The following is a 13,598-nucleotide window of genomic DNA, read 5'->3' as shown; positions in this document are numbered from 1 at the left end:
GACTGTCCAACACGACCGACCCTACGAAAGCTGGAGTGTGGCCAGTGAGGTGGGGAAGGAGAGGAGGAGAAGGGAATGTTGGGGGTGGGGGGCAGGAGGGACGAGCCACTTCCTCTTCCACTCTTCTGTTCACACCCTGATGACAACGGTGAGTAGTAGCCAAGGGAACGGTCAAGTGGAGTGAGCGGGCAGTGTGGCCTCGCTGTGCCCATGACTCCTCCTCCGTACATCGTACACATGGGTTTCACGGTCTTACAACATGGTGGTGTTGAAAGTTTCAGTTTCCATTTCTTGTCATTCAGGGTAAATGAAAGGTGCAGGAAACCAGAACCCTCAGCCTGTGCAGCACTCTGCCCAGATGTCCACTTCAGTCCTGGGGACAGGGCTGCCGCCCCCCTCACTGGAAACCGCCCTCAGCCACCAAGACCCGCCTGCCCATGGGGTGGCTGAGGCCGATGACTGGCTGATGTGGGACTGCAGAGGCCGGGGCCCTTCTCTCACTGTGGGGATGGCGCTCAAGGACCACCCCGGAGCTCCACACAGGATCGGCTGAGACCTCACATTGTGCTGAGGTGTGTGCTGTACTCACATAGTGGTGGCTCCTCCCTCTGCCCGGTCCTGCCTCGCTCACTCCCTTACACGCGTGCCTCCTGGAAGCTGCCCCAACAAGACCTCCGCCCCTGAGAGCTCTGGATTACCAGGAACGCAATCTAAGGTAGTCTGATTCTTGGTTTCAACTTTCTCTTCCACAGAAACTCAATCACAGATGCCAGTAAGTAATAAAATGTCTCTACCTTGAATTGTGTTACTTTCCCTTCCCCTGATCCATCTCTGACATCCAAGTAGATGGTCCCTCAAGGACCTGAAAAAAAAGACACTAGGAGGAAAAGGGAGGAGAGGGGAAGAGGCCTACACACGCCTCGTCTGGCTAACTCCCATTCAGACTGTGGGCTTAGAAGACTCCCACTCCGGGAAACCCTGCCTGGTCCCTCTGGCTGGGCCAGGTGCCCCTGCTGACAGCTCCCACAGCTCCTGTGTTCTCCCCTAGTACAGCACATGACTCCCTGAATTATAACCAGGTATGCACCTGACCATCTCCCTCCAGAAAGTCAATGTCACGACGGCAGAAAAGAGGTCTACTTTGCTCGCCATTTTCTCCAGGGACCTGGCAAAGTTCCTGGCACTTGAGAGATGTGCCCTGCGGGGTCCTGGCAGCAAACAAATGGCACATGCAAATAGGGCAACCGAGGCAAGTTTGGTAAAAGGACTCTTTACAAAGATTTAGACAGGGCATGGGGAAACCACAGGACATAGTGCAGTACCTGATGCTAGTGAGAGCAGGCCGCCATTCCTGCTGCTAGGAAGAAAGAGCACAGGGCAAAGGAGGGGGCAGGGGCTGCTGTCTGACAAAAGCTGCTCACAGGTCGAGACACATCAGCCCCGCCGGGAAGGTGACGCCTGAGAGCCACCAGGAAGGATCCAGGGAGCTAAATCCCTTGACCTCACTTTCTAATCTCCTGCCTAAAACTCCCCATTGGCCAAACGCAACTGAAACTCAGAGGACAGAGGAGTCTGCTATTACAAGATAAGGCTCCCTGGACATAAATCAAGGTGGAGGAAAGTAGAGAGTAGATACCGAAGAGCAAAAGGAAGATTTATGAGACAGTAGACACTAAGTACATGGGAAATGAATAAATGAATGATGTTTTTCAACAAATACGCATTGAAACACTACTCAGTGGATATTTATCATTCTGATCACTGTATTCATGTAGATAAATCAAAGGCCGCACACATAAAAAGGCCACTAAGTGTAACTCCAACCTGTGGGCAGACAATAAGGCCTTAGGCTATGTGAGATGGGCATCTGGAACTAAGAAGTCCTGACAAAAAGCAAGCGCTTGGGAAAAGGTGGACCAGAAGAAATTTGTCCAGAGGCAGATAACAATAAGTAAGCTTACCTGTTTTTGCCTAGGCTCTACGTGGTAGGGGGAAAATCTCTGAGAATCCAAAACCTGCACCTCATGAAAATCTGAGGTTCAATTTTACAATACCCTCAAAATGGGAGACCCCAAAACAGGCCAGGAAACCTCATCTCAGGCCATTGATATCTTAGTGCTCCTGGCTGAAACAAATGCAAAACTCCTCTGGAAGGGAGTGTTCCCACTTCAGGTCACGAAAAAGCTGCTGCAGAGAAAATCATCCCCAATAAAGATGAACTCACACTGAGACTACAAAACACACAAGGAAATGGACCACCATGAGTGACAGCTGGCAGGCCTAACAACTATAGGATTAGAACTCTGAAAGAGTTGATTAAATCATGATTTGATTAAAAGTATTTTTATAAGGAATCAAAATCCTAAAAAAGGAACAAAATATTATTACCAGAACCCACTCAGTGTATACAAAGGTATACTCCACTCTAACAGAATCTGTCTTATTGCCCTAACTCAGCACACTGTCTTAGAGTATGAAAAATCCTAGAAACGCTTCTGGAATATGGCGGCTTTTACTCAGTAGGTGTTTCCCGTCTTTTCCTAGGGATACATACTCACCCTCTGAGTCCCCTTGTCTCCTAATTGAAGAGTACTGAAATAATTCTCAGGACTTAACGATTTCCCTTCTTTCTTCAGTACCATATCTATAGTAGGATTAGGTTTAGGTACAGCTCAAATGTACCACATTTCAAAGTTGTGGTACAAGATTGTACCCTATTTCTTGTTCAGTCGCTACTGGCAAATTTTTAGAATTTTTGTTGAAACTATTTTTCAGTCATTTTACAAGGCAGTGGAGGAGGAAGAGTCCTTGACCCTGCTTCACTCTGCCATCTTTACTAGAAAGCCCCACACTAATGTTTTTGAGGTTCTATAGGGGTAAGCACTGCTTCAACTTGGGCAGCCCTAGAGGTAGCTGTGCTTGTATGCTGACTTCAGAATTTTGTTGGTGGGGTTGGTGTTTACAGTTGGGCGGCAGGGAGATACTGGACACCTCGTTTATGGGGCATTTGCCCCAACTCAGCAGAGCAACTGATTACATTTCACCACACGATGTTGTTGGTGACCCTGGGAGACCAATCTCAGGGGAACGGTGGGTACAGAAACCAGGCCGGAGGGGACTCAGTAGGGAGTAAACAACGTGAAGCAGCTGGACAACTAATGAAGGCTGCCTGGGAAGAGGGAGAGTAAGTAGTTAGAGCAATGTGTGAGGTTAAGGGTGGATTTACAGTCTTTTTTTAAGAGAGATACCTGAGCCTTTTTTTTTTTTTTTTTTTTTTGCGGTACGTGGGCCTCTCACTGTTTTGGTCTCTCCCGTTGCGGAGCACAGGTTCCGGATGCGCAGGCTCAGCGGCCATGGCTCACAGGCCTAGCCGCTCCGTAGCATGTGGGATCTTCCCGGACCGGGGCACGAACCCGTGTCCCGTGCATCGGCAGGCGGACTCTCAACCACTGCGCACCAGGGAAGCCCTACCTGAGCATTTTAAAATTTTGGAGAATCCAATAGAGAAAGAGAGGCTGTAGCTAAAGCAAAACATGGAAACAACTAACGGAGGATAGACAGAATGAGATCCAGAGTGCTGGAGGAGATGCCAGCCTTCAATATAAGAGGAGTAACTCTGTCCGTGGAAGAGGAAGAATGTCAATATAAGAGGAGTAACTCTGTCCGTGGAAGAGGAAGAATGGAGAATTTGAAGCTGGGGACCAGGGAGGTGAGAGAGTTTGAAAACTGTAGAAGGTGGGCTCATCTCCTGAGCATAAATGCAGGTGATGGGAGTGGGCATTTGAAGAGACGGGAAGAGTTTTAAATTGCTCAGAGTAGCCAATGGAAAATGAGAGAAAGTGACAATTTGAGATATTCAGAAGAGTTATGAGGGAAACTAGAAAAATCTCTGGAAGCCAGTTGAGATGGGAGACCATAAATGAGTGATGGATCTTGTCTTCATGGCTAAGTGGTTTTAACCAGCTATTCTCAGAAATACATTCTCAAAGAAAGAATGGCAGGGAGTAGCAGATTAATGGATTCATCTAAGGCTGGTGGTCAAGGTAGCTCAGGGTACTGACCAGAGAATTACTACGTGATAGACTATTAGATCTCAGCTAGACTAGGGGGATGCAACCACAGGAGGGGCTGAGAGGCAGAGGCTGGAGGGCTTGATGAAGAATTACGACAGCCTTGGAGAGAGACCAAAGGGGTAGATGCTGTGATCAGAAGAGTGAGCTATTTTACTGTGAAAGTCCAGTGGTGGATCAATTTAACAAACCTGAAATCTGACCATGAGTGTGGACGATAGTGGAGTGAAACTGAAGGCCAGTGAGGCTGAGTAAATGAGCTGAAAGCCCTGGGCCCTGCATGGGGGTCAACATGGGCAATTAAGTCACCAGGATGATGGAGAAAACTGGGGTGAAGAGAAGCTCCTTATCCAGGTACACTAGTCTTAATAAAAGAAGGGGACAATCAGGAAGACAGTGGTAATGATGAGGTGGAGTAGAGGGTAGTGGCTGGAGACCACAGTAGTCTCTTATATACGTACCTATTAGATCTTATTGGAGTAATGGTCACCAAGTGGCACTGGGGCCAGGGACGTCACCTTCTGATCCCCAAGAGTGAGGCGGGTGAGAGAGAGAAGGAGCATCCTCAAGGGACAACAGATGGTAGGAACATTAGGAGGTGAGGTGAGGTGGGGGCAGAGGAGGCACAGAGGAGAATGGCAATGAGAAATGTGAGAAGGTACCTGACCTGAGGCTCTGACTGAAGATGGTGAGGATGGGGGCACGACGACATCAAGTGGTCTTATGTGTTCCAAAAAGATTGACCCCGGCAGACCACAGGTAGACGGTGGTTAAGAAGATGAGAGAAGTATTAAGATGCTGCCGAACATATCATTCTCCAGTAAGCAAAGGACTCAAGACTCTCTAGAGACTGGTGTCTCCCTTCCAAGGCTGCGTTAGCCCAAGTTCTTCAAAATATAGACGCTAAGATGGGACGTGGCATAAAAGAAATGTATTAGAGGAAACGTCTCTGAGAGTGATTCCAAAGGGAGGTGGGAGAAGCTGGGAAAGCTGCCAGATCACAATGCAGGTCTGACCACAAGGGAAGGAGAGAAGGAGGAAGTGAGGTTAGGGAGAAGCACCAGTCCATCTCCCGGGAATGGGCCTGTCCCAGTGCCCCTAATACAGCCACTGACTGGGAGCAGCCCGTGGCCGGCATGGCCTCAGCATGGATGCAAGGACGTATTTCAGAGTGAGGAAGTTGGGTTCCTCAGTCAGTTATGCTCATTCCCATGGCCGCCACACAACACAGCAATATTTGTATGTCTGAGGCAACATTTCTCGAAATACAGCCTGCAGAGTCCTTGGTCCATAAGTAACTGCATAAGAATTAAAAGGGGATTCCATGATCAAACAATACTGGGAAATGCTGCTTACTTTCTCTAGGATCCTAATGCTTATTAGCACTTGAAGAGTTCTGAGAAGCACTGCAATAAAGAAACTTGCTTTATATTTTCAGTCCACCTATTTTTCAAACCTACTTGAGTGAAGTCCACCCCCACTTTTTTTTTTACACCTTTCAGCACAAAGCAGAATAAACCGGACATGAATTCAGAAAGGTTTTTTAAGGATATAGTTAACTATTTTTCTTCCAGCAAGTACATATAAAATCTGTATTTCAGGGTTGGTCATCAATACAATTGTTTTTTGGAAGTATCATTTCCCCCTCGCTGCCCTCCCAGGTAGCCCAGGTATTGAGAGGACTAAGCACTAAGGTGACATTTTAGGCTTACCCAAGATGTGGGAGAAAATGTGGGGGCAGGATGAGACATTCTCAGAATCCCTAAAATGATAACATGTAGGTATAGGCCCCTTCAATCTACTGCTCAGTACCAAACAACAAATCCAGAGGAAAATTGTTTTCTAAGAGTAGTTTTTACACACTTTCCATTAAGAAGTAGTGCTATTCAGGGAGATCAGCTCGGAGCTTTGTGACCACGTGGAGGGGTGGGATGGGGAGGGTGGGAGGGACAGGCAAGAGGGAGGAGATATGGGGATGTATGTATACGTATAGCTGATTCACTTTGTTACACAGCAGAAACTAACACACCATTGTAGAGCAATTATACTTCAATAAAGATGTTAAAAAAAAAAGTAGTGCTATTTAAAAATTATAATAGCTGCTATGTGGGAATATCATTATCATAGATTTTTTTCCTATACTTACCAAATTTTCTGTAATGTAATATTTGCTAATAAAAATTAGTTAGATAGATAATCTGAGAACACTGATATTTGATGAAGCCATTTTAAGGGAGAGATAAATTATTGTGATTCTAAAGTTCTGAATACCCATTTCTCAATAACAAGTTAGACCTCTGAAAATGTCATCACACTAGCATTCAGCATTCTAGCACCCTCCCATCCCTTCGCTCAACTAATTTAATGTTGTATCTACCAATCAGCATCCAGTCAAAAGACAGGAATCATACCAGTAATTTGACCAAAGAGCATTTACTACAAAGAATTATTAACTAGTCAAAGGGGATTAACTGTCTAAGGGAGTAGGAAGCAGAGGCAGGAAGCGGCCTCTAGACTGAGGCAGGGCACCCGAGAAGGCACAACATAGGAGAGACCCTCCCTCCCGGGGCTGCGATTCACACCTGTTACACAGGGTGACTGCAACCCACTGGATGGTCAGGGAGTCTGTCAAGGGGAGGCCCTTGGGGGCTGGTGAGCAGGAAACTGCCTGCAGGGGTACCAGTGAGACCCACAGGAGGGTGGGCACCACTCGGTCTCCACACAGCACTGTCAGGTCATCCCAAGGAGCAAAAACAAACAAACAAACAATAACAAAATTCTGTAACCAGAATGAGAAGCCCCTGCCTCTTCCTGTGATTCTCAGAGTCTTCTACATCAGCTGGCAAAGGATAAATGTTTATAGGGTTCAGCTCAAGGATCACAAAGCAAGGCAAGGAAGGATGGATTAGGAGCTGAAAGGCAATAAATTACTAACAGGTGCACCGCATCCTTTGCTTGTTTTTTTTTACTGAGGGCCAATGTAACATGAAGAATATTTCTGCATCTCCTGTAAAATTATTAATAAAGTCATCACCCAGTGTGTTTTCCAACCTCCCTAATAGAAGAACTTAGTAACAAGAAAAAAATGAGATAATGGAGTATAAATGATTGGGCCTAGTCATTTGCTGCTTCATCTTGTCAGAGCTCATCTTGTCAGCACAGCTTTCTCTGACTATCCTACGTAAAATGTGAACCCCCAGACCACCCTGGTCCTTCCTAGTCTCCTTCCCTGCTTTGCTTTTCCCCACAGAACTTCTCTCCTACTACCCTACAATTTACTTACTTATTTTCTTTTTGTCTGTAATGTAAGTCCCATGAAGGTCAGGATGTTTGCCTACTGATGTGTCCCCAACACCTGGAACAGTGCTGGGCACATGCTAGGCACTTTACAAACATTTGTTGAATAAATGAATTGAATAAATGCGTGATCTACATGTATGGGGGAATGAGAGTTATAACATGACAGTTTCCTAGAATCAAACTGGGATTGAACTTGAATAGACATTTTTCCAAAGAAGACATACAGATGGCCAACAGGCACATGAAAAGCTGCTCAACATCATTAATCATCAGAGAAATGCAAATCAAAACCACAATAAAATTATCATCACCTCACACCTGTCAGAATGGCTATCATCAAAAAGGCCACAAGAAACTAAAGTTGGTGAGGATGTGGAGAAAAGGGAACCCTCCTACACTGCTGGTGGGAATGTAAATTGGTACAACCACTGTGGAAAAGAGTATGGAGGTTCTTCAAAAAACTAAAAATAAAACTTCATATGACCCAGCAATTACACTCCTGGGTAGAACAAAATGAAACCACTAATATGAAAAGATATATGCCCTCCAATGTTCACAGCAGCATTATTTACATTAGCTAAGATGTGGAAGCAACCTAAGTGTCCATAAACAGATGAATGGATAAAGAAGATGTGGTGTGTACACATACGACGGAGTATTAGCCATAAAAATGAATGAAATTTTGCAATTTGCAACAACATGGATAGACCTAGAGAGTATTATGCTTGGTGAAATAAGTCAGAGAAAGACAAATACTATATCTTATTACAAATACTATATCACTTATATGTGGAATCTAAAAAATAAAACAAACTAATGAATATAATAGAAAGGTACTCACGGATGTAGAGAACAAACTAGTGGTTACCAGTGAGGAGAGGAAAGGGGAGAAAGGGCAAGATAGGGGTAAAGGATTAAAAGATACAAACTATTACGTATAAAATAAACAAGCAACAAGGACATATTGTACAGCACAGGGAAATATAGCCATTATAATAACTTTAAATGGAGCGTAATCTATAAAAATACTGAATCACTATGTTATATACCTGAAACTAATATAATATTGTAAATCAACTATACTTTAATTTTTTAAAAAACTGGGATTTAATTATAGTAATAAAGAGGAACTCAGACCCTCAAAGGTAAGGTTTGTGAGCTACATGTCAAAGCCACAGCATGTGGTAAAGTTTCACCAATAATGATGACCCTATTACAGTTCCAGATATTAGAATGGTAAATAAAACTTTCCTCTTGCCTCAACTTCAGACCTTTAAACCATTCCTCCCTACCAATTTAGAATTTCCAAGAATCCCAGTCTTAGAGATCTAATACACAGTACAGTGATTATAGACAACAAAACTGTATTATAAACATTAAAATTGCTAAGAGAATAGACCTTAATTGTTCCCACCACCAGAAAAGTTGATAATTTTGTTAGCTAACACTATCATGGCAATCATATTGCAATATAAATGTATCAAATCAATACGGTACACCTTAAACTTACACAATGTTATTTGTCAATTATATCTCAATTAAAAAAAAAAAAGAATCCCATGGTCTGGGTGTGTATAAGCAGAATGCTGGGAATCAAGCCAAAATAAAATAATTCAGAAAGTGAAGGCCATACAAATATCAGGAAGTTAGGGTGATCCTGAATTTACCAAACAGTGCCTTCTTTAGGAAACTTCAAATTTCACATGATTCTGTGACACAGGTGAGGCGCCTGCTTGCTGCCATTTTCCTCCACTAAACCATATAATGCAGTGTGTATGTTCATGGGGTTTTTCAAGTTTCAAAGTTTGACTTGACCCTCAGTCCCCTGCCTGGGACTGACCAGTGAGTTATCAGGCAATAAAGCACCACGAGCCACTATCACTTCCTGTCAAAGTTCTGGGGGTACTGGCGTGGCTACAGATAGATAGATAGCCCAGCTGCAGGGGGCTGAGCCCCAGGAGGAAGGAGCAGGGCACGGTGGCCCTCACTCACTCACAGAAGCCATACTGCAGGGCGGTGGGGGAAGACTTGCTGGGAAACATTCACAGCCAGCTTCCCACCAGCACCAACCCCTCCCAACCCCTCCATACGGAGGAACATCATGAGTTTCCCTCTGAGTTAAATTTAATGCTCGATCACATATTTGTCCAGGCCCTTTTAATGTTTATTTTTCCTTTCCCTTAATAGTTTCCTCAGTTCTACTTCTATTTTGGCAGGTCCACACTCTGCACCAACTACCACCGCAAACATATCTTTGGCATTAACAGATGTCGTTTACCCAGCAAAATGAACGCTAAGCCAACATGCAAGACTGGTCCTCAAATTAGGTCCATCGCAGGTACAAAGAGTTGATCCAGGAGGAGTTCATACAGATTTTCCAGTTATTTCAAGTTCTTTTTCTCAGTTCATCTTTCTTCCAAACCGCCCCCATCCCCTTCCTCCTCCCCACGCCCTCCTCCCACCACTCCAAATCTGGACTCTCAGCTTCCTTTCTCTCTGGCCTTAAACGTCACCCCACCCCAGCTTCAAACAGGAGTTGAACTTGTTCCCCTCACATTCTCTGCACGTGACTTGATGGAGCCTCTGCATCCTCACCATGGAATTTTCCTGTGCTGGGCCCTCCTTCTAGGAGCAGGGTCAGCTCCTAACATCTTGCCTAACTCCTTGGTTCCCTCACATCTATTTCCCCCAGGCACTGGTACTGAGGCTCCGTCTCTGCACCACCCCCTTCCCAACTGACATCACTCTGTAGCTTCCACTGTCCCCAGAGCGGACCCTACTGGGGCCCCATTCCTCAGCCAAAGCACACAGCGTCTCTCAAAAGGGACAATGAAAACCCAAGCAGTGGTTCTCACTGCAAGTTCCTGAAGCCCCATATGCTAATGCTGATGAAATGCTACATGGGAGCGTCAGGCTCCTGGGCCTGGACGCACAGTCATCGTATGTGACACTTCTCTCCTCTGCTGCTAGCCACCACCTGCTCAGAGTTACACATCAGAGCACTTTCCTACCCCTCCCTATCACTGAGAAGCAGCAGTAACTTAGTTCCCTTATCTAGGGCAGCCAGCAGGACGGCCACAGGGAAATCAAAGGCGGGGTACGGGGTGGGGGTGGAAGCAGCAGGAGAAAACAACTTCCCAGTTTCTCTTTGCAGCTTAAGAAACTCTCTGGGGGGTCTGGGGGAGCTTTCAAGTTGCTTTATTTTGGTTAGTCCCTGAGATGTGTGACTGGTGGAACACAGCCACCAAGGGGATAAACAGTGGTTTCCCTTGCCCCTAAGGGTCAGGGGCCAGCTGTTCCAAAGGAAGCCAGCCTTTCAACTGGCCCAAACGGTTCCCACAGCAACTCGGATGGTAGGTCAGGAGGCCATACCCTCCCCGCCTAGGAACTCGGCCAGTGGTAAGTCTTCAATGTATTTAACCAGTTATGTCCATGTTGATGCTTAGGGTGGTTTCGCTTTTGCAAACATTTATTTATATCCTTCAAGGGAAGAACTCAGACCTCTCCGCCTGTCACAGGAAGCTGTTACGGAGGGTGAGCAAACTTTCTAAATGCACAGAAATTGCGACTGACACCAATTTTGCGAAACTAAACCCCAGTACTTGGTTCTCTTTAATTGTGTTTTTTCCTACATGGCTTCAGGTAGGCAAGTCTTGTTTCTACCAAGAGAATGAAGTTATATGAAGAAGGGTAATGCTTACTTTTGTCTGCCTGTGGTAGCTCGCATACTACTAAACACCTAAGTGCTTAATGAAGGGATGAATCATAGCAGCTGCTCTCAGGATATAGGGCGTGTTAAAGAAATGTTTATTTTCAGTCTTCTGTGTTGTAGACCTGCTCTGGCTAAAATCAGACACCAGAAAAGGGCAAGTATGGCTGCCTGGGCTCTAGCTCTGTGTGCCGTTTCCTCCAGGACCACACAGCTGTATGAAGGGAAAATCATCTTTCATTTCTCCACAGGGCAGCCTCAAGATGGCTAATTACACGTCAGCACCAGAGGATGATTATGATGTCCTCATAGAAGACAATCTGAGTAACAACGAAATAGAACCATGCACCCCATATGAGCCCAAGATTCTCTCAGCCCAGCTGGTGCCTTACCTCTACACCATGGTGTTCACGGCTGGCCTCCTGGACAATATCTTGGTTGTGCTTATCCTGGTAAAATACAAAGGACTCAAGCAAGTGGAAAATATCTATTTCCTCAACTTGGCAATTTCGAACTTGTGTTTCTTGCCCACCCTGCCGTTCTGGGCTCACACGGCCTCACGTGAGGGGGTTCTTGGTGACCCCCTGTGTAAAATTCTCGTGGCACTCTACTCCATAGGCCTGTACAGTGAGGCATTTTTCAACGTCCTTCTGACTGTGCAAAGGTACCAGGAGTTTTTCCGCATGAGAAGGCTTTTCTCAGCCTGCAGGATGGTGGCTGGCAGCATCTTCACAAGTGCTCTGGCGTGGGTCACAGCCATTCTGGTCACTTTGCCTGAACTTGCTTTTTACAAACCTCAGATGGAAAGCCAGAAATACAAGTGCTTCTTTACCAGACCTCACTTCCTACCAGCTGATGAGACATTCTGGAAGCATTTTCTGACCTTAAAGATGAACATTTTGGGATTTCTTTTGCCACTGTTTTTTTTTGTATTTTGCTACGTGCGAATGAGGAAAACACTAAAGTGTGGGGCGAGGAACTGTGACCTTTTCAAGCTTGTTTTCAGCATAATGGTTGTTTTCCTTCTGATGTGGGGACCCTACAATGTTGCGCTTTTCCTGTCTGCTTTCAACGAACATTTCTCCCTGCATGGCTGTGAGAGTAGTTACAACCTGAAGAGAAGTGTCCACATCATGAAAATCATCGCCACCACCCACTGCTGCATCAACCCTCTCCTCTACGTGTTTCTCAACAAGGCATTTAGGAAACACCTCTGCCAACTTTGCCATCTGTGCAATGACACTGCACCTCAACCCACTGAGGAACCTGCCCAAGGCACATCAAGGGAAGAATATCACCTTTCCACTTAAATGTAAACTAGCTCCTACCAAAGGCGGGATAAATAAACAATAATTTCTCCCTCATTGCATTGTTTTGTGCAATAGTTTTTACACATTTGTACATAAAATAGGCTCCAGGAAGAAAAGGCGGAGGTGAACAAACATTCACCAAGCGCTGAATTTGTCTCAGATGCTGTGCTAGGTTCTTGACAAACGTGAGCTCCTCCGTGCCTCACTGACTGCTCATGGTGTAGGTGGAATTAGCCTCATTTCTCTGAGGGAGGAAATTGAGGCTCAGAAATTTGTCTAAGATCACACAGCTAGAGAGTGGCAAGGCTGGGACACAAACCCGGTGGCATTCACTCCAGAACCTATGCTTTGTCCAGCATGCCAAACTTCTAAAATTCAGGCAAGAAGACACATAAAGCAAATATGCACTTTTAAAACCAACTGGACCACATTCCAAATTAGAAGCAACCCATTCACACAAAACTAATTTATCAGGCACATTTTCTTTCAGGTAATTGAAAGAGATGGCTAGCTGGAGGCTCTGGATAAAAAGAGAAAAGGGGACTTGCTCTGTGGAAAGTTCTCTGGGTTTTCTTGGCTATTCGCCACACCCCCCAAAGTCCCCAGATACCCCTAAGGCCCCCAGATACCCCCAACCTCTGAGCCTCCCAAGGTTTCTAGCACTTTCTGCTATTTAACAATAGCAAATGTATGATTCTGTCTAGAAATGTTTAACACAAGGCATGTTTTGTCCTTTTCAGTGTAACGTATACCTCAGGCCTCACTGCCTGTGACTACAAAACATCACAATAAGAGTTTGCCTGGGGCGATCCAGTGCCCATTTTCTGTTACATATCCGAAGGAGAGGTGACAGATGAAATACAGGATGCCTGTGGACCACCACCTCTCACCTCCATCACTGAGGAGGGAGGAGGAGGTGGCACCTGGGGGAGACCCTGTAGGGAGCACAGTCTATACCAGTCACTGGCTCTTCCGTGTCCTCACCGGGTGCCATGGATGAACTGTGTCCCGCAAAACATTATTGATATGTTGAAGCCCAAGCCCCAGTGAGATGGTATGTGGAAATGGGACCTTTGGGGGGTAATTAGGTTTAGATGAGAGGGAGTCCTCAGGATGGGATTAGTGCCTTATAAGAAGAGACACCAGAAAACTTGCGCACTCTCTGCGCCATGTGAGGACACAGCAAGAAGGCAGCCATCTGCAAGCCAG

At 45.6% G+C, this 13,598-nt stretch overlaps 1 protein-coding gene across 2 annotated transcripts; it reads left to right on the top strand.

Moving 5' to 3' along the window:
• The first annotated feature begins 673 nt into the window (after window positions 1-673).
• CCRL2 (C-C motif chemokine receptor like 2) lies at window positions 674-12,409 on the top strand. Of its 2 annotated transcripts, none has more exons than XM_081246662.1 (2): window positions 674-715; window positions 11,331-12,409. In XM_081246662.1, the coding sequence occupies exon 2, from the start codon at window positions 11,343-11,345 to the stop codon at window positions 12,387-12,389; it is 1,047 nt and encodes a 348-aa protein (XP_081102788.1). In that variant the 5' UTR covers window positions 674-715; window positions 11,331-11,342; the 3' UTR covers window positions 12,390-12,409. The 2 variants fall into 2 exon arrangements, with proteins under 2 accessions (XP_081102788.1, XP_081102787.1); XM_081246661.1 differs by lacking the exon at window positions 674-715 and adding an exon at window positions 10,555-10,769.
• The last annotated feature ends 1,189 nt before the right edge of the window (window positions 12,410-13,598 follow it).

This window comes from Mesoplodon bidens (genome assembly GCF_964165515.1).
Source record: "Mesoplodon bidens genome assembly, chromosome: 10".
Taxonomy (NCBI): Eukaryota; Metazoa; Chordata; class Mammalia; order Artiodactyla; family Ziphiidae; genus Mesoplodon; species Mesoplodon bidens.
Note: the sequence above shows the minus strand (reverse complement) of the source record. Positions and strands in the feature narration are given on the sequence as shown.